We start from the raw sequence: 19,964 nt of genomic DNA, 5'->3' as shown, positions 1-19,964 counted from the left end.
AGCTTATACTTTTCGTAGGGAGACCCCAATCTACTGGCCCGGTCAAACAGGCCTCAATAACAAGAACGAAAACGTTAACATTAAAAATGCACGCCCTCGATTGGTTGAATGAGCTTGGGTGTATTCTGCGTGGAGCAATTCAACCAATAGAATTTGTTCTCTTTGCGTCGTTATCGTTATGGTTTTAAATGGCCAAACCCCTGTGGGTTTTTTCTTGTTCTTTTTCTCTTGTTTATTTCTTATAAATTCAGATTTGTTTTGTTTTACATGTACTTCATTTTATCACAGCATGCAAGAAAAAAGATAGTTTTTTCCTTTGTGCATCAAAGGACACTATGTGCTCAAAGTTTTCGGCTTCCAAACCACTGCCCCGCCCCTCCCCTCCGTTGAACTACATTTTTCCTATCTAGAGAGGGCGCCCTATCAAAACAACAGTCACGCTACTGGTGAAACTACATACAATGGCGGACAGGCCAGCATGGTGTTCTGACATCGATGGAGTTTTACTTGATATATCGGGTGTTTTGTACGACAGCGGCGGTGAAGGTGATGGAACACCAATACAAGGATCAATTGATGCTGTTAAAAGGTTAATATAATTTATAACCACATAACATTTCAGTGTTTTTAGTCGCAGTGTAGTGCTGCTGATACCATGCCATCCATATGGAGCAATTGCTCCATGCTGATACTGAGTAACTGACTTTTAATAATTGACACATACTACATAGTGGTCACATCATTGAGGAATAATACACAAGGAGTTACAACAAACAGAAGATCAAACGTCAAAGGTCTGGTACCGCCACAGATTTCCTAACCGCATGCGACAAAAGCTGTCTCCCTGTTTGGGCTTGCACAATATGGACCCGAGGTTAAAAGATTACGCGTGCATCATAGTGGCGGGGTCCTACTAAAAGCCGACAACAAGCCGACAACAAGTCCAGAGCGCCGCCAACAAGTTTTAAATACCTCAAAAATGGCAAATAAACCATAGATATATTAGAACTATGTGTGTTCTCTAACATAAACATAAATTTAATGGAAAAACTTCACGAAAAGTGTGAATTTTTAACCAGAAAAAAAACTTAACTTTCACAGAAAACAGTCGGACGCCGTATTGGCTTAAAATCGTGTTTGGACCAGTCCATTATGATGCGGGTAAGTCAGATTTAGCAAAAGAGGGCGGGCGTCATGCACTGTGCACACTGCAGTGAAGGTGTTCACATGAAGCCCGCCCTCTGTTGTTGACAAGTGCTAAATCTACCCGTATCATAATGGTCTGGTCCAAACACGTTTTTTTAACCATTTTTGAGGTATTTAAAACTTGTTGGCGGCATGCTGGCGGCGCTCTGGACTTGTTGTCGGGCGTTTTCGGCTTTTAGTAGGACCGTAGCGGCGTAGTACGATGTTTTTGAAAAAGTCAGATTTTCATTCGCACTCCAAAAAATTGCTCCACAACGCAACACATAAATGTCTGCACGAATGCGTAGACAAAGGGCTCACTGAGCAAATACCGTCATTTTTAACCGGCCACAATCAGCCCAAAGTTATCAAAATCCAAGAAATATTTAAGCACTATTTCGGTCATATATTAATAATTGTATTACCAGAATATCAACGTATCTTTCCTTCTGAAAGTTGGATTTTAAAAAAGGAAACGTCAGCAGAATCAGAATCTCACTGCGCATCGAACGGACGATAAAGCTAACATGTACATGTGGTATAGAGCTACTGCGCATGCAATTAATGTTTCGTTCGTTTGTTCGGAATTATGTACTATTAAAAAAACACAAACGAGTAATTTCTCCACTGTGCAGTCCAAAGCGGTAACAGACCCTGCGCACAAAGAGAACTTAATCATCCATGGTGACAACGACAATCCATTGATCTTGCCATTGCTATGTGGGGGCTTAGCGGACCGTTCAAACTCCTTGTGTATTATTCCTCCATGGTCACATCATCTAAGTCTATAGGGATGATACCAAACTTAACATGCTTAAGTTAAAGTTCTTCAGGTCTCGATTTAATATGAAACATAATTGATCATTTATTGTTTTAAATTTTTTAACTTATCTTCAGATTGAAAGCATCTCCTCTTAAGGTGAGATTCTGTACTAATGAGACCCAGTGTACTCGTCAGTATCTTGTCGACAAACTTGTAAGATTAGGATTTCCGATCAGCTTAGATGAAGTCTTCTCCCCAGCTCCAGCGGCATGTCAAGTCATCAAACGGAAATCTTTACATCCCTATCTGCTCGTTCATCCAGGTTTGTCTCTTCATCAATATATATTCCTTAGGAATGTAGGATAGAAAAAAAACATTATATATAGGAGAGCAAATGAGGCTTATTTAAGTTATTAGTGGCTTCTTATAAAGTGCTCATCCGTCATTCAGTGACACGCCAGGTGCTTCAACATTCAGTATTTTCCTGCAAGGTATGTGAGACTACGTTTGAATAATGAGGTCTACTTCTTTTACATGGCACCATGTAATGGTTTATACAAGGTGCTGTGGCGCAATATGCTGCCAATTTAACCAGGAACACCGGGGCGAACCCTAATTCTTTTCTCTAAGTGCACTGGGTTCTTACACATACATTACACAACTGTCAACACATGGACGGGACCAACGGCTTTATGTCCCAGCCGAAGGTCGAAGCATCATGGTTGAAGTGTCTTGCTTTAAAGGACACAGGTGTCATGACCAGGAATCAGATACACACTCTGCAGTTTGAATCCGGCTCTTAACGGCTAGGCCATCACACACTTCTTTCCCAAGTAATTTGATTTTTAAAATTTTATTATTCTTTCTCGAACTGAAATCTGTTCAGGAAGTTTTTGAGTATTTTTGTTTTATTTAGTAAGAAATCTCTTCCATATATCATGAATTCTCAAGTAGTTTATAAAATGTTCTACCCTTAGATGCAGTACCGGACTTCTCTGAGTTTGATTTGACGTTACCACCCGACTGTGTTGTAATCGGAGATGCTGCCAATGCGTTTACCTATGATAATATGAACAAGGCCTTCCAAGTTTTGATCAGCCAAGAAAACCCTGTTTTGATCTCCATGGGAAAGGGGTATGTAAAAAAATTTTGGAGGAACAAAACAGACTGTATAACATTGGATACTAGAAAGACTAGACAATTACAGGTACTAGACAGAATATTGGGTACTTGTCAGATTATACAACAATGGTTACCAGACTGGACAACTGAAGGTACTAGACAGGCTGTTACAGGTACTAAACAAACTACATCCTTTGGTACTAGACAGACTGTACACCCTTTGGTACCAGGCAGACTGGACAACTTAGGTACTAGACAGGCTGTTACAGGTACTAAACAAACTACATGTACATCCTTTGGTACTAGACAGACTGTACACCCTTTGATACCAGGCAGACTGGACAACTTAGGTACTAGACAGGCTGTTACAGGTACTAAACAAACTACATCCTTTGGTACTAGACAGACTGTACACCCTTTGGTACCAGGCAGACTGGACGACTTAGGTACTAGACAGGCTGTTACAGGTACTAAACAAACTACATCCTTTGGTACTAGACAGACTGTACACCCTTTGGTACCAGGCAGACTGGACAACTTAGGTACTAGACAGGCTGTTACAGGTACTAAACAAACTACATCCTTTGGTACTAGACAGACTGTACACCCTTTGGTACCAGGCAGACTGGACAACTTAGGTACTAGACAGGCTGTTACAGGTACTAAACAAACTACATCCTTTGGTACTAGACAGACTGTACACCGTTTGGTACTATGCAGACCAGACAACGATATGTACTAGACAGGCTGTTGGGTACTAAACGGGTTGTACATCATTTGGTACTAGACAGACTACACCAGTTGGGACTAGGCAGACTGAACAACGATATGTACCAGAAAGGCTGTTGGGTACTAAACATGCTGTTGCTCTTGATTTACCTCACTCTTGCTTTTGATCATGTCCTGCCATTTTCTGCCCTACTCCTTAGGGGAAAACCGCTTCATTATACCTGTGTTTAGATCCATCCTATAGTCTTCAACCACCTGGAATCATGGAACCTCAATCTCAATCATAATATTTTTTTTATTTTTTTTCAGACGTTACTACAAGGAGAAAGATGGTTTGATGATGGATGTTGGGGGTTTCATGACAGCACTTGAGGTAATTTAAATCTCTAAAGCCCTTTTCGTTCTGTTTTTCTTAAACTGTGGACTACCGCCCTGGGAGGCGCCGAGACTGGTTTTACCGCTTACCCCATACTTCGGAGTATGGATGGCTATTGCCCGGAATATGTCCATTTGCCAGGGCAGACCAGGGGCTATAAAGCGGTCATAGATTGAAAAGGCCGATCATTATTCTGGAATAGAGTACTGTGTAACAAAATTCTTTTCAGTTAAATAGGAAACTTTTCAGAATCCAAAATAACTTTGCTCTCGTTGAAATCTTGATTTGCCATTAAATATCATACTGTAGCAGGCGCAGTGATGGCACTGGTGAGAAACAGAAGGGTAGCAAAATGATAACAGTATTGTTCCTTTGTCTTCAGTTTGCAGCAGGATGCAAAGCAGAAGTAGTTGGTAAACCGGATCAGGGTTTCTTCCTTGGTGCTCTTCAAGACATGCAGGTTCCAGTAGAAAAGGTACTAAATCAGAGGTCGATTTCAATAAGATCTAACTTAGGACTAGTCCTAGGAATCTTTAGGAGTTATTACAAACTTAAAGCTAGTCCACACTCAAGATAAGACTTAGTCTTCACTCTTTGTGAAATCCATCCCTGGGTACGTTTTGTAATTTGCAAAGATCAGTATCCTCACTGGGTGTTTCCCGGGACTGCCTTGCCTACTATAACAACGAGTAATCACTAAAATACCAATTTGTTGTAAACTCTGGTGGATTTTCCTGTTGGATTGTCCTATTAAAGATTCGCAGTTACGGCCATATTGATTGCCAAAGGTGAATTTTTACCCTGATTTGCATTAGCTCGGGACGTGCATATAAAAGGCAAGTCAATACTAACTATCAACCATCAACATCACAAGTCCTTTGTTGCAAGAAAAGACGTCTATATCCTGTTTTAGCGTGAGGTAAGGGACTCATAATATTCTTTCTGTATCTTGGGAACTCCATCTGTATGGAAAGTGGTGACAATTATTTCAGTTTCCTAGAACCGCTTTTTAATGTTGGCCTAAAAGTCTCATTAGAAAAATGTACCTGTTAACAATTTAAATTTGGTTAAATTTGGTAAGCTCATTGTTTAAACTTGTATCAAAGTTTTTCATTATATATTTGCTTGCGTAACAGCAATTGTGCTACATAACAGCCCTTGTTGCATAACCAATTTGATGAAAGAATTTTGCAAACATTTTCTATCTGAGATCTGTTTGGCAAAAGTTGTACATGTACACCTCTAAAGGCATTCACAATGGATTGTATTATACTCTAGTTAGAGATAAATAAATGACTGTAGACATAGGACTACTGTAATTATATTTTTATTAAAATAACAATAACTAGTTCTTATACAGCCATTTCTCAATAACTATGCCTTTTCAGTCCCCTGGGGTGGATTTCACAAAGAGTTAAGACTAGTCTTATCTCGGCTTAGGACAAGTTACTCGTCCTAACTTAGGACTACCCATACGTTTTTAATATCTCCTAGGACTGGTCCTAAGTTACAACTAGTCCTAACTCTTTGTGAAATTGACCCCTTTACATTGGGCCAATAACATTCCTTTAATTTTTATCAGCTCCCTTGGGAGTATACAACCTGGGCAACCAAACGTTTTTTTCATACACGATATCAACCTCTACCCTCGCAGGTACCCATTTATACCCCTGGGTGAAGAGAAGCAATTATAGTAAAGTATCTTGCTCAAGTACACAACTGTCACGGCTGGGACCTGAACCCACACTCCGATGACTTAACCACCAGAACTTGAATTTGATGCTCTTCTATAACCACTCAGCCATGACACCCTACTAAGATTTGAAGAAATCTAATTATTCATTTTGATGTTACAGGCAGTCATGATTGGAGATGATATATTAAACGATATCGGTGGAGCTCAAAGATCTGGAATAAAAGGAGTTCAAGTCAGGACTGGGAAATTCAGGTAAAAGATTTTATTTATCTATGATTAAATTTTCTTGAAGGATTGATGGGACAAAACTCATGTATAAAGCAATTCAGTCGAAAGTCGAGCGGGTAAGTGCTTTGTCCTTCTGTGTTTATGCCTGGGGGTCAATACATTAGTGTTTCGTTGCGTGCAAATGTTCTCCAAGAGATAATTCAAGAGGGACTCGGCATATCAAAGCCAAACGTGGTTTATTGATTGGCTTTGAGATCCACTTGGAAGCCTAATGTTTTCTGGAAACCCCTTGGATGAATATCAATGTCTTTATGGTTAAAATTAAAAAAAGCAATTCGTGTCTGAGCGATAACTCAAAACGAATTAGACTATATCAGCTGGGCATTTGTGTTCATCAACGCACAATTCTTGTGTTTCTTTATTCAGATTTTTTTCATTTCATGTTGAGGTATGATCTTTTTTCAGGTCTGACAGACAATTATTTGTGCTAGAGAAATGATTCATGATTCATTCCAAGAATCATCAGAAGTCTCTTGGGCCCAATTTCATGACTCTGCTTACCGTAAGCACAGAATCGACGCTCACGGAAGCATGGAATTCTGTGCTTACGGCAAGCGTATTTCACGGGTAAGCGGCAAATTTTGGCTTCTGCGCGTGCGTACTCAACCTTACTAGGCATTCTACGCTTACAAGGCTAGCACAGAAATTCGGCGCTTGCACATAATTGGGCCCTGGTCTTTACTGTTGTTCTTCTTTGATGAATTGCTTTGTAATAAATATTGTATTTGTCTTGAATCTGTCCACAGACCTGAAGATGAGAGTCAGTCTGTAGTCACACCAGATGGGTTTGTAAACAACTTGGCGCAAGCTGTTGATTTAATACTCGGGAACTGATTGACATGCTGATTGAGGTCTTGTGGTCTGACACCATGCAACCAGTCCTGGTACTCCACGGAGGCAACAAAGGCGATTGCCTCCATGGTCCTGGTCATTGCCTTGGTGCACTTGAAATGCTCCGATAGAAATTTACAATTTCCTCATTGGGTTTTCTTCACTAAGGAGAAAATGCCTTTCAAAAACGAAGCATACAGGGCTGTGCAACCGTTCTACCCTAACACTCAGCCCCTACCCCCACCAGGGCTGGAAATTAACACTAGACCAGAGGCCGGTACTTTAAAAACCGGGCCAGTAGACTCCAGATTGTCTACTGGAGAAAGCTGGACTTTGATGCTGCATTCTGATTAAAGGTACTGGACGCTATTGGTAATTACTCAAAGTAGTTATAAACATAAAGCCTTACTTGGTAACAAGTAATGGGGAGAGGTTGATAGTATAAAACATTGTGAGAAACGACTCCCTCTGAAGTAACATAGTATTCGAAAGCACATAACTTCGTGTGACAAGGGTGTTTTTTCCACATTATTATCTCGCAACTTTGAGGACCAATTGAGCTCAAATTTTCACAGGTTTGTTATTTTATGCATAAGTTGAGATACACCAAGTGAGAAGACTGGTCTTTGATAGCTAAAAATAAATAACACTTACCAATAGGGTCCAATTTTAATTGTTAACAAGTAGAATAATTTTAAACTTTTCAAGGTGAAAAACTATTTCGGATGTACACTTAACAATCACACCACAGGTCAGTATTTGAACATTAACATGTTTCTCAGGCTTTAACATTCAAACTTCATCAAAATATAAAATGGTTAGGCATTAAATTTGAAAAATAAAAAGTGGGGACGGTGGCCTCTGTAACAAGGAGTTCTAAACTTGAACCACCATGCCCACAGGTTAGACATAGTGTCAGTATTATTTTGCACTATTGTTTTTTTTATTTTTATGGAGTCTTATCTTTAAAAAGAAATACACTGTTTTTTTTCTGTTGATAAAGTATTACAGGATATAGAGATCTATGAGTATATTTTCTATTTGTGGAACATTGTGCGATATAGTGTTGTAGTGAAATAAAACAGAGCACGTAAATTAAATAACTGGTAATTTGGGTTGCTGATTTATTGATCCCGTTTCGAATTCCAATGAGGCTTCACACATTTTATTGGTTTCTTTCAAACCTGGAGACAATACTTTTTTTATTAAACATTTGATATCTGAAATAAAAAGTTGCATCCCCTTAAGGTGATCCCCTGGCTTCCGCTTCCCAGGTTGTTTTGCAATTTTGTTGTGACCCCTGGCTACAACACAACCCCGAACAAAGATATTGACAAATTTAATAGGGAGACCGCCAACATAGCCCAGTTGGTAGAGCGTCGGAATGTTTATCCGGGGGTCATAGGTTCTAGTCCCACTCTTGTAATTTCTTTTGTTCAACCCCAAGTAAAATACCCAGTTACTTTCCCTTTTGGTTTATATGGCAATACTTTTTATATAAAATACTTATGAATATAGCTTAATAGTGACTACTATAGAGACCCTAGACCCTTTTTAAATATAGTAATGAACTACAAAACAAACCCTTTACCCATTACCGTTTGTTAATCTTCAAAAAAGAAAAAGGAAAAACAAACCCTTTACCCATTACCATTATTTAATATTCAAAAAGGAAAAACAAACCCTTTACCCTTTACCATTTTTTAATCTTAAAAAAGGAAACGGGAAAAACAAACCCTTTACCCATTACCGTTTTTTTTTATCTTCAAAAAGAAAACAACGAAAAACAAACCCTTTACCCATTACCGTTTTTTATCTTCAAAAAGAAAACAACGAAAAACAAACCCTTTACCCATTACCGTTTTTTATCTTCAAAAAGAAAACACGAAAAACAAACCCTTTTCCCTTTGCCCTTTTTTAATCTTCAAAAACGAAAAACAAACCGATAACCCTTTACCGTGTTTTAATCTTCAAAAAGGAAAAAGGAAAAACAAACCCGTTTTTTAATTGCCTGTTTGGCGTTCCATGACACGATCGCCGGTAAAGGGTTTCGTTTTTTCTTTTCCGTCCGTGTGGATTCCAAAACGGTAAAAGGAAAAGGGTTTGCTTTTTCCTTTTTCCTTTTCAAAAATTTGAAAACTGAGATAGGAACGGGAATCGGTTCGTTTTGGTTTCCTTACAAAGATTTGGGAGGGGATAAAGGGGGCAAGGTTCGTTTTCCTTGTTCTTTTTACATTTTAAAAAGGGAGTGGGGGCTCGCTCCGCCCTCTGAGAGGCAACCACAGTTTTTTTTGGAGAGTACACAGCGCCATCACGCGTCGATCGTGCTGGGAAGTGTGAATTATGGTTTTGTTTATAAAATACTACCTGTCAAACCCCTTTCATTTTAGAAATGGTGTGGTTTCGAATTCTGCTCCTATTTCTCCCAATGTTGGCAAAGGGGATAGGCTCTAAGGTTCCAACAACAAACAGCACAGAATTAATTGACAGGCGACTGTTTGTGACTAAAAATCTCCTCGACAAAGACAACGCACCGGTAGCTTCACACCTCGGGTGGTACATTGCTGACAACCATTGCCCTATACAAGCATCGATGGACTATACAAGTAAAGTAAGTAAGTGAGTAAAGTATACAACAATGTCACCTCACCGAATCTGCCTCCCTCGTACGATCATGGGTTGACTTGGGAGCACCCATGGGCCTCAAGGTTTTTTGTTTCGAACCCGGTTGGTTTGTATTCCAGCGAAAAACAAATCCAGCTTTTTGTACACGCAGGCTTCTGATGGCCAGGGCCATTTCATAGAGCTGCTTAAGCACACAATTTTGCTTAAGCAAAAAAATCCTTGCTTAGTAAAATCAGATTACCTGCGAAGACTCCACTCAATTGTTATGCTAGTTAAACCATAGAGTAAGGATGGTTAAACAACAGCTAAATACAGTCACAAGCAATTTATATGTCATGAAATTTTGGCCAGTAACATGTGTAAAATAAGCGAGCTATTTTTGTGCTTAAGGGGGGGGGGGGGGTTAAGCAAGTTTTGTGCTTAAGCAGCTCTATGAAATTGGCCCCAGGTGTACACGAAGCAACAGCTACTACCTGGAACAATTAAGAGCGTTCAACTTCGGCAATTGGACCCGAATCTCAACATCCAAACTGGCCTTCGAAGAGGGAGCGACATTGAATGGACTTGACTCTGTCAGTGTGGGGATCTACAAGAACCAGATTGTGGTATTTGCTCGTACTATCTCCCATAAGTCTACCCTTTTTTTGGTGTCATAAGGGAATCAACGGGAAATTCTTGCATTGGGAGAGAATCGGCGATGCCACACCCTATCTTTTTTCTGCTGCTACGGCAATTTATAATCCTTTCAGTGGTTATTTTGAAGCGGTTGCCGTCATGAGTGAAGATTATGTTCATCCAATATGGCAAAGAAATGATGAGGTGTGGGCAGGCTGGAGAGTCATGGGTAAGAAAGTTTGAATCTACCTGCTAAACTAGACCCGGTAACTGGGGTGCCCCTTTATTTTCTAGAAATTTGGCAATATATTAATACGACCGATATTCCGATAAGGACAAATCTCGAGAACAAAAAAGGAGCACAGCGAAAAGCCTGATTTGTTTTTTGCTGGAACGCAAACCAACTGGGTTTGAAACAATCCCTTTACCCTTAACCGTTTTTAAATCTTCTAAGGGGAAAAGTAAAAATGAACCTTTTACCTTTATCCGCTTTTTTTAGTCTTATAAAGGGAAAAAATGAAAAACAAACTGTTATAGGCCTACTTTACCGTTTTTTAATCTTCAAAAAGGAAAATAAAAAAATAATGATCATCTCCCCACTGCCAATTGCTTTACACGTGTTTTCTCTTGCGTTTTCACAGAAGTTTGCCCACGGTTAGGGATATAGTCGGGTGTTATAAAAATAATGGTATCTAGACGTTGATTTCTCTAGGTGCTGTCCGTCTATTGCTTCTTTATGTCTGTGGGTTGAAACCTTTTTGCCATGACATGAATCCCTACTACTCACTGTGAATGAAGATAGTTGGGATTGGCCCGATAGTTGGTAAAGAATACCCACCTATGCCAAAGAAATACACTGTTTTTTTTCTGTTGATCAAGTATTACAGGATATAGAGATCTATAAGTGTATTTTCTATTTGTGAAACATTGTGCGATATAGTGTTGTAGTGAAATAAAACAGAGCACGTAAATTAAATAACTGGTAATTTGGGTTGCTGATTTATTGATCCCGTTTCGAATTCCAATGAGGCTTCACACATTTTATTGGTTTCTTTCAAATCTGAAGACAATACTTTTTTATTAAATATTTGATATCTGAAACACTGCAGTTAACGGTTGGATGGCACCACCGAAAAAGATATTGACAAATTTAAAAGGGAGACCGCCAACACAGCTCATCAGTTGGTAGAGCATCGGAATGTTCAGTCATTTCACCAACAGCTGTTACACTCGACAAAATGATAACCTTACTCTGAGAGTTCCCATGGCAAAGACAGAAAGCGTATTTATGCTCAAGCTTTGCCTTTTCTGGGGCCAAAATGTGGAACTATCTGCCAGTTAGTCTAAAGAATAATTGAGTCTCTCTCTGTTTTTAAAACTGAGCTTTTTGAATTCTTAATCGCTTAATTTATACTCTGTACATATTGTGAGTCGCTTTTATTCGTACTTCTTGGCAGTTTTCCCCGCCTTTTATTGTTGTACATTTATATAAATCAAATTATTTTTAAGTTCGTGAATATCTATATAGGGACGGGTTATTTTGTTTTTATAAACCTCCTCTTACTGTGATAGTTCATAAAATTTACTCGTGTAATATTTGTTAACTCTTATTTGTTCATTGCTTTTAATTTTCCGTAATTTTATATCGTTATTTTATCATGTGATTTTATGTTTACTTTTAACATGTTAGTTTGTTCGCAGGGCCCAAATTGAAACCATTTTTTTACTGATTTGGCCCACCCTGGGTAAATAAAAGAAATAAATACATGTTTATCCGGGGGTTTGTCCGAGGTGATGTAATTATTTTTATTATCTTGCATTTTCAATTGTCTGCATGCAGCCTGTGCATAATGTTTGTACATCAAAGGTTCCAGCCCCACTCTTGTAATTTGTTTTTGTTCCACCCCAATTAAAATACCCAGTCATAATTTCCCTTTTGGTTCATAATATATGGCAATACTTCTTATTAACAATACTTATGAATATAGCTTAATAGTGACTGCTATAGAGACCTGAGACACTTTTTAAAAATATGTAATGAACTACAGAACAAAATTTAAATTTCAAAACACTTCTTCAAAAAAAGTTTTGGAATCATAGAGGGCGCTATATATTGAGACCAGTGAGCTGAGGCTAGTGTGACAGAGCTCACGGTAAGCCGTGTCCGAATTAGCGGCTACGGCTAGGAAACACAACACACTCCCAACTTCGTCCCAGGGTGCGTCGAGCGGTTTTTACTATTGTAAACATGCCTTGAAAATAAAGTAAACCATGGGGACGAGATTGAGTCGTAGCCATACGGCCATTGATCTCTACTAATGAGATCAATGCATACGGCTCTCCATACGTCAAGCGCGCGAGCCATTTAAACCTGCGCACGCGTACTCCGCCTTTTCTGACTGGATTGCCAACATGGCCAACGTGTGAACAAAAGTCGTCAAGGTAAATGCCCATTATTTCCTCATTTTCACCCATTTTCCTATATAAATTAATAGTAAAATGTAATTTCATGTATTTCTCGTTTGGAAATTCAAATTGATACTTTTCCCTCTTGTCTCAGAATTCCATAAACTATGAGTTTATTATTTGGTCATCAGCAGAATTTGTTTTTAAAACTGGCGACTTCACCCGCCGTAGTACATTCATAATACATGAGCTAGTGCACGTGTGCTGTAGATGGGATGGCTTATTTTTTTGTTTTAGATACTTGGTGAGGTTGAATGTTATTGCTGGGGGCAAAGAATTCCAGTCTTTAAAAATGGCGGATGAGAAATCATAGTTGCCGTGGTCCTACGGAATGACTATTTTGTTGCTGTATTTGTGGAAAAAGTGTGTTGGCAGGCCACACTATACGGTTTTTTGGCTACTCAGCTGTCGCTTTTCTTCAAAGTATTTCCACAATAAGTAATATTTTAAGGGAAACCTTCTTATATCTATATCTTCAAACTCTGTAAGTTTAATGTAAATCTGTGGACATTGTGTTTTATGTTACAAAAACTACCCCAATCCTTTAACATAACCAACCAGGTCTGCTCAGTGTTTGAGCAAATTAATGAAATTAAAAGTAAAAGAATCATCTGTAGATGTTTAATAATTCAAGAAAAGCAATCAGCATAACAAGCTTGCAATGCTGGAACTGTACGCTCGAATTGTTCTTTGCTGGGGGAGAAACATTTCCTTTCGCAGAAAATCGGCATACCTTCAGACAGAAGCAAGTGTAGCATTCATCAAACAGTTTTTCAAAGTACCTTTACTTACTCCTGCTCTGTAGTACTTTTTCTCTTTCAGATGGCTGCCAAGGATATCCACCACGTCTTGTTCTGGCAAGGTGAAGCAGATGAACCATCCATACAGTTGAGATGTCCACCTACAAGGATGGAAATGATCACCAGATGCATTGGACAGGGATCTCGACTTCTCCAGTCATGATGACTGCCTTCCACTTGAAACTTTTAGCCAGCTGAGACATAACTTGGAGGAACAATCTTCAGAGGTAAGGCAGTCTACTTAATAAATAAGTCAGTGAGTGAATAATTGGATTGTTGCTGTTGCTCTCTATTCTCATGGTATCAATATCAATTGCTCAGTGTTTGAGCAAATTACTGAAATTAAAAGTAAAAGAAGCATCAGGAGATGTTAAATTATTCAAATTAAACAATTTTAACGACTGTCCTCTGGAGGCCGTTACCAAAGCAATCAGCATAACAAGCTTGAGTGTAAGGGTTTTAAAGGTTAAATCTTGGCAATGCTATAACTGTCGTCTCAGCAAATGATGTATCTTTCCCCTGATCCTAAAATCCTATGACAGAGAAGTGTTAGGAAGGTTTGATTCATAAACAAAAACAGTACAATTCACTTAAAGACACTGGACACTTTAAAATGACAAACCTGTAAAATTTTAGCTCAACTGGTCATCAAAGTTGTGAGATAACGATGAAAGAAAGAACACCCTTGTCACACAAAGTTGTGTGCTTTCAGATGCTTGATTTCGAGACCTCAAAACCTAATTCTGAGGTCTCAAATAAAAATTTGTGGAAAATTACTTCTTTCTTTAAAACTATGGCACTTCAGAGGGAGACATTTCTCACAATGTTTTATACTATCAACCTCTCCCCGTTACTCGTTACCAAGTAAGGTTTTATGCTTTAAATTATTTTGAGTAATTACCACTGGTGTCAAGTAAAAATACAAGATTGTTCTTTGCTGAGGGAGAAATATTTCCTTCTGCAGAAGATCAGCATGCCTTCAGACAGAAGCAAGTGTGGCATTCATCAACAAGTTTTTCAAAGTACCTTAACTTACTTCTAGTACTTTTTCTCTTCCAGATGGCTGCCAGGATATCCACCATGTCTTGTTCTGGCAAGGTGAAGTTGATAAACCATCCATAGAGTTGAGATGTCCACCTACTAGGATGGAAATGATCACCAGATGCATTGGACAGGGATCTCGACTTCACCAGACACTTAGATGGCTGCCTTCCAATTGTCAGTGTTTGAGCAAATTACTAAAATTAAAAGTATAAGGAGCATCAGTAGATATTAAATTATTCAAATTTAATCATTTTAACGACTGTCCTCTGGAGGTCATTACCAAAGCAATCAGCATAACAAGCTTGAGTGTAAGGGGTTTTAAGAGTTAAATCTTGCAATGCTAGAACTGTTGTCTCAGCAAATGATATACCTTTCCCCTGATCCTAAAATTCTATGACAGAAATGTGTTATGAAGGTTTGATTCAATGCATTCTTTAAAACAAAAAGAGTACCATCCACTTAAAGACACTGGACACTTTAAAATGACAAACCTTCAGACAGAAGCAAGTGTAGCATTCATCAAACAGTTTTTCAAAGTACCTTTACTTACTCCTGCTCTATAGTACTTTTTCTCTTTCAGATGGCTGTCAAGGATATCCACCACGTCTTGTTCTGGCAAGGTGAAGTTGATGAACCATCAATACAGTTGAGATGTCCACCTACTAGGATGGAAATGATCACAAGATGCATCGGACAGGGATCGACTTCTCCAGACACTCATGATGACTGCCTACCACTTGAAACTTTTGGCAAGCTGAGACATGATTTTGAGGAACAATCTTCAGAGTAAAGGGAGTCTACTTAAAAAGTAAGTCAGTGAGTGAATAATGGGATTGTTGCTGTTGCTCTCTATTCTCATGGTATAAATATCCATCAAGTTTGGTCATGGTGTTTCATCAAGGGTGCTGAGAGCTAGTCAAACCTTTTTCATAGGTAGCCCTACAGATTAACCAAACCACTGCTTAAGTTATTTGTTATTCAAAGATTAAACTTCTCGTGAGAATGTCACAGCAGAGCCACTTTACTGTGGCATTGCTGTATAATTATTTGCCGGTTATATTAGCGTGGAAAAATCTACAAGGATTGGAATGAGAATTTTATGTGACTCCGTTTTTTTTTTACCAATACATAATGTTTTTAAAGGCAGTAGACACTATTGGTAATTACTCAAAATAATTATTAGCATAAAACCTTACTTGGTAAAGAGTAATGCGGAGAGGTTGATAGTATAAAACATTGTGAGAAACGGCTCCCTCTGAAGAAACGTAGTTCTCAAGAAAGAAGTAATTTTCCATGAATTTGATTTTGAGACCTCGGATTTAGAATTTGAGGTTTTGAAATCAAGCATCTCAAAGCATTCGACTTCGTGTGACAAGGGTGTTTTTTTCTTTCATTATTATCTCGCAACTTCGATGACCAATTGAGCTCAAATTTTCACATGTTTGTTATTTTGTGCATATGTTGAGATACAGTAATTAAGAAGAATGGTCTTTGACAATTACCAATAGTGTCCAGTGTCTTTAATAGAATAATTGACATTTGTACCTCTGCTTCTAAACAAAGCTCTATAGTATTTGTGCAGAATGTTTACTGTTGCTCTGGGTTACAATTTATTCAAAGATGTGAAGCTTGTTCTTTACTTTTTCATGTGCGGTTTGAAAGATTTTTGGAGGGTAACTTTTGAAACTGGATGTTGAACAAAAATATCAAGACAAATCATCAGCTGTTTATAATGAAATTTTGCCTCTCAATTGCTAGAAGGTTTCATTCTGAGAGCTCATTTATATACCGTTCTGCTTGATTGAATGATTTGTCTTAATTTTAATTGTGGTTGAAAGTGTCCAATAAAATTAAAAAGTAAAAGCAATTGAACTGTTGGATTTTGTTGGCACTCAACTTTAAATTGAGCATGGTTCACTCTGAGAGCTTATTGGTAAACCAGTTTGTTGCTGCTTTCACGAAAACCGGAAGGTAAAAAAAGCAAGTTAGCTGAATTTAAATGTTTAAAGGAACATTACGTAATTGGTTTTGCTAGCAAAAAAAGTTGCTGGCAGTGTAAGCACTTTATGTAATCCACCTTATACATAAACTGACAAACCTATAGAAGTATGAGATCGATCAGTCATCTGGGTCACGAGAGAGCAGTGAAAAACCGATTACACATTTTGCATTGCATCGATGCCAAAACAAAAATGAATAAAACACTCACTTAGCGATAAACTCCAAACGCGACAGTAGATTAATTATATTTCTCATCAAATATGAAATTTCAGAGAGAAATACTATCATCATAAGACCGTTTAACTTTTATGTAAATCTGTGATCTTCACTATTTTTGTTTCTTACAACTCTGTAATGTTCCTTTAAATGATGGCTAAAACACCAAGTCTGGCAGTTTATAGATTTGTTTGTGTTGTAGTTAGACTGAGGATCTCCGAAGACATGTACCCTTCAACAAGAAGATGTCCAAGACTAGCCAAGATGTAGGAGCTAGCAGTAAAAGGTAAATTCCCAACAAACACTGTCACCCTATACCCCTGGTCCAAAATGGAGCTCTGTAATAATTGTGCAGAATGTCTGTTAGTCTGGTCTTAACAGATGTTAAAAACAGTTATTTCTTGTGGCATTACAATTCTTCTAAAGTGGTTTGAATGGAAATCACCTTTGAGTTGAATCAGTCGTGCTTGGTTTATGTAGGGATGCTTGGATATTGCATGATAAACACTAAGATTAGAACAAGTTCTTGGTTTTTAGCAACTCAAATTTGGGTGTCTTTGCTGGATGAGTTTCATTTTCAGAGCTCTTTGCTGAGTAAAGTTCATTACTAACAGCAATCCCCATGAAAACACTTTCAGGCATTTGATGTCCCCCCAAGCGTTGCTTGTGAATTTTGTGTTTCAACAGAATCCTGACATTGCACTTGGAATCTTTTAAATCTTTTCAGCTTTCTTTAATGTTGGTTCATGCAATTTATCAAGTTATTGTTAAGGGAAAATCAATTTATCGTGAAATGTTTTACTGCCAATGTTTTACTGCTTGTAATGCAGAAAGGCTTGCTGTCTCCAAATACATCTACCCATCAACAAGTCAAGACTGGTCGACAATATTACAGGAGCTGCACAATACAGTGAAAGGCAAGTTATATTTTGAATATTTACCTCTGCATGTTTTTTTTTTAATTTTCTGTAGAATGACAAACCATGCAAAGAAATTTGGTATGTTGTTTGGCAATCATTTTCTGCCAAGTGGACTATGACCCGGCCCTCTCTTCTTAGAACCACACCCGACTGGTGCTTGGCACACGACAACAAGACCTTAACCCAGTGTTACTGTAGTGATTGCCAGTCACCCCTTGCTCCCAGGCTAGCCCCTATGGCAGTCCTTACAGCTGGGGGACTCTCGGGGGACAATTATGGGTGCGTTCAGTGCACCTCGGGTCAGCCCCAAGTGACCCAATCCACAAGTGGGGCTCTTGGGGCTGGCCCGAGGTGCACTGACGTCACCACAGGAAGGCTCATGTGGTGACGTGTCTGGGTTTTTTTTTCCTGCTTCGAGGACGAACGTGGGGTAATTGTGTGCCCGCGTTTGTCCTGGAAAAAAATATAATACGCAACATCGGGGTCGACCCAGGGAAGCTAAACCAACGCACCCTATAGGGTAGGGGCATTAAAAAAATCTGAAATTGCGCTGGGCAATTGTCCTGGGCCCGCTTTAGGACCCGGGAAAATTTTATGTCTAAGATGATCTATGGTGCAATCTAAGGCCTTTTCAGGGACATTTCTTGGACCCTTTAACTTCATCTGAAATGAGTAATACAAATAATGCAGTAAAAGTTTGTCCACAAGTATTGTTTGACCCAATTGTGATACTTCTGATACCACAGATTTTTGTTTAAAGCCTAAACAAAATTGAAATGAAGAGGCATAACAAATGTTTTAATTCGATGTAAAATTATTTGGTCATGAAGCTGATAATTCTTTTTTTTTGTAGTATTTATTTTAAAGGCAGTGGACACTATTGGTAATTGTCAAAGACTAGCCTTCACAGTTGGTGTATCTCAACATATGCATAAAATAACAACCCTATGAAAATTTGAGGTTAATCGGTCATCGGCCTTGCGAGATAATAATGAAAGAAAAAACCATCCTTGTCACACGAAGTTGTGTGCTTTCAAATGCTTGATTTCGAGACCTCAAAGTCTAAACTAGAGGTCTCGAAATCAAATTCGTGGAAAATTGCTTCTTTCTCAAAAACTACTTTACTTTAGAGGGAGCCGTTTCTCACAATGTTTTATACCATCAGCCTCTCCTGATTACTCGTAATCAATAAAGGTTTTATGCTAATAATTATTTTGAGTAATTACCAATAGTGTCCACTGCCTTTAAACAAATGAATAATTAACTAATGTAAAATAATAATTAACAAAAGTGTTAGCAACAATCAACATATATCGAGATTTATTAACGGTAATTTTGTTTGCTTAATTACCTTTTTCTTAGTATTTGTATTGTATGTTTGCATATGTTTTTGTTATAAGTTGTTAAATATTTGCAAATATTAATGAATGAATAATACCACTAACATTATATCTTAAAAACTATGATACAGGTCAAAGGCAAGTTGTAATTGATGTTTGAAAAAAAAACATAAACAAAAGACATTGCCATTGATTATTTCCGCTGGGCAAATACTGGTGATGGATAAATAAATTCTGTTAGGTTTTAATAAATAAGGAGAAAACGGCAATTTTTTTTAAAACCGATTCCAGATAATAAAAAAAAACATGAGACATCGATATTTGCTTAGCTAGCTAACTGGCTAGCTATGCTATTTTATAGATGAGACTATTCTCCAACTTTCGAACAGAAAGAAAAAATCGTTTTATCAACTCACTTTTATTAAAACATGATTAAAATACCCCTGAGGTGCAAACAATGAACTCTGACAAAAAGTAGCACGCAGCGATGTTTCAAACAACTCTCTACAATGCTTGCAGAAAAAAATCATCACATCAGCGAATGTTTGCAGCTTGCCGCTGCATCCCACATCACATGTGAAACTTTATTTTTAGAAAAGCTGTGGAACCAACTTCTGTTCCTTTTCAAGTAACTAGAATGTGTGCGCTATAAGGTTGCAGACAGTGAAGTCATGCAACGTCATGTAGGCAAATCCTGAGTGCGATGGTTTATGGGATTGTAGGTTGAGATTGGTACCCAAATATCTTATGAACAAAAACCATGTGGATTCTCCGCTTTCATACCTACAATGCGTGCGTGGAGTTCATGCTGCATGCTGCTAAATGCTATTGACGACGGTGTGGTAATTTTTGAATGCTTTTTCGACGCTGTTATTGATAGCGAGACGGTAAGCTACGCTGTGAATGTGCATCGCGAAAATGTTTTGGATTAATAAAATAACAAATAA

General features: G+C 38.2%; 1 protein-coding gene across 1 annotated transcript; it reads left to right on the top strand.

Moving 5' to 3' along the window:
- The first annotated feature begins 454 nt into the window (after positions 1-454).
- LOC117294870 (phospholysine phosphohistidine inorganic pyrophosphate phosphatase-like) lies at positions 455-7,125 on the top strand. The gene is made up of 7 exons (XM_033777411.1): positions 455-589; positions 2,083-2,270; positions 2,926-3,082; positions 4,109-4,172; positions 4,558-4,650; positions 6,032-6,123; positions 6,906-7,125. Exons 1-7 carry the CDS (start codon positions 462-464, stop codon positions 6,991-6,993), a joined length of 810 nt encoding a protein of 269 aa, XP_033633302.1. The 5' UTR covers positions 455-461; the 3' UTR covers positions 6,994-7,125.
- Positions 7,126-19,964: the final 12,839 nt, after the last annotated feature.

This window comes from Asterias rubens, chromosome 9 (genome assembly GCF_902459465.1).
Source record: "Asterias rubens chromosome 9, eAstRub1.3, whole genome shotgun sequence".
Lineage (NCBI taxonomy): Eukaryota > Metazoa > Echinodermata > Asteroidea > Forcipulatida > Asteriidae > Asterias > Asterias rubens.
The sequence above is the reverse complement of the archived record's forward strand: the minus strand, read 5'-3'. Positions and strand labels throughout refer to the sequence as shown.

Bases quoted from the DNA above. Each gene is read 5' to 3' on its own strand.
- LOC117294870 (XM_033777411.1), top strand. From the start codon at position 462: ATGGCGGACAGGCCAGCATGGTGTTCTGACATCGATGGAGTTTTACTT. The intron at 590-2,082 runs GTTAATATAATT...ACTTATCTTCAG, and splicing joins TCAATTGATGCTGTTAAAAG to ATTGAAAGCATCTCCTCTTA. The intron at 6,124-6,905 runs GTAAAAGATTTT...ATCTGTCCACAG, and splicing joins GTCAGGACTGGGAAATTCAG to ACCTGAAGATGAGAGTCAGT.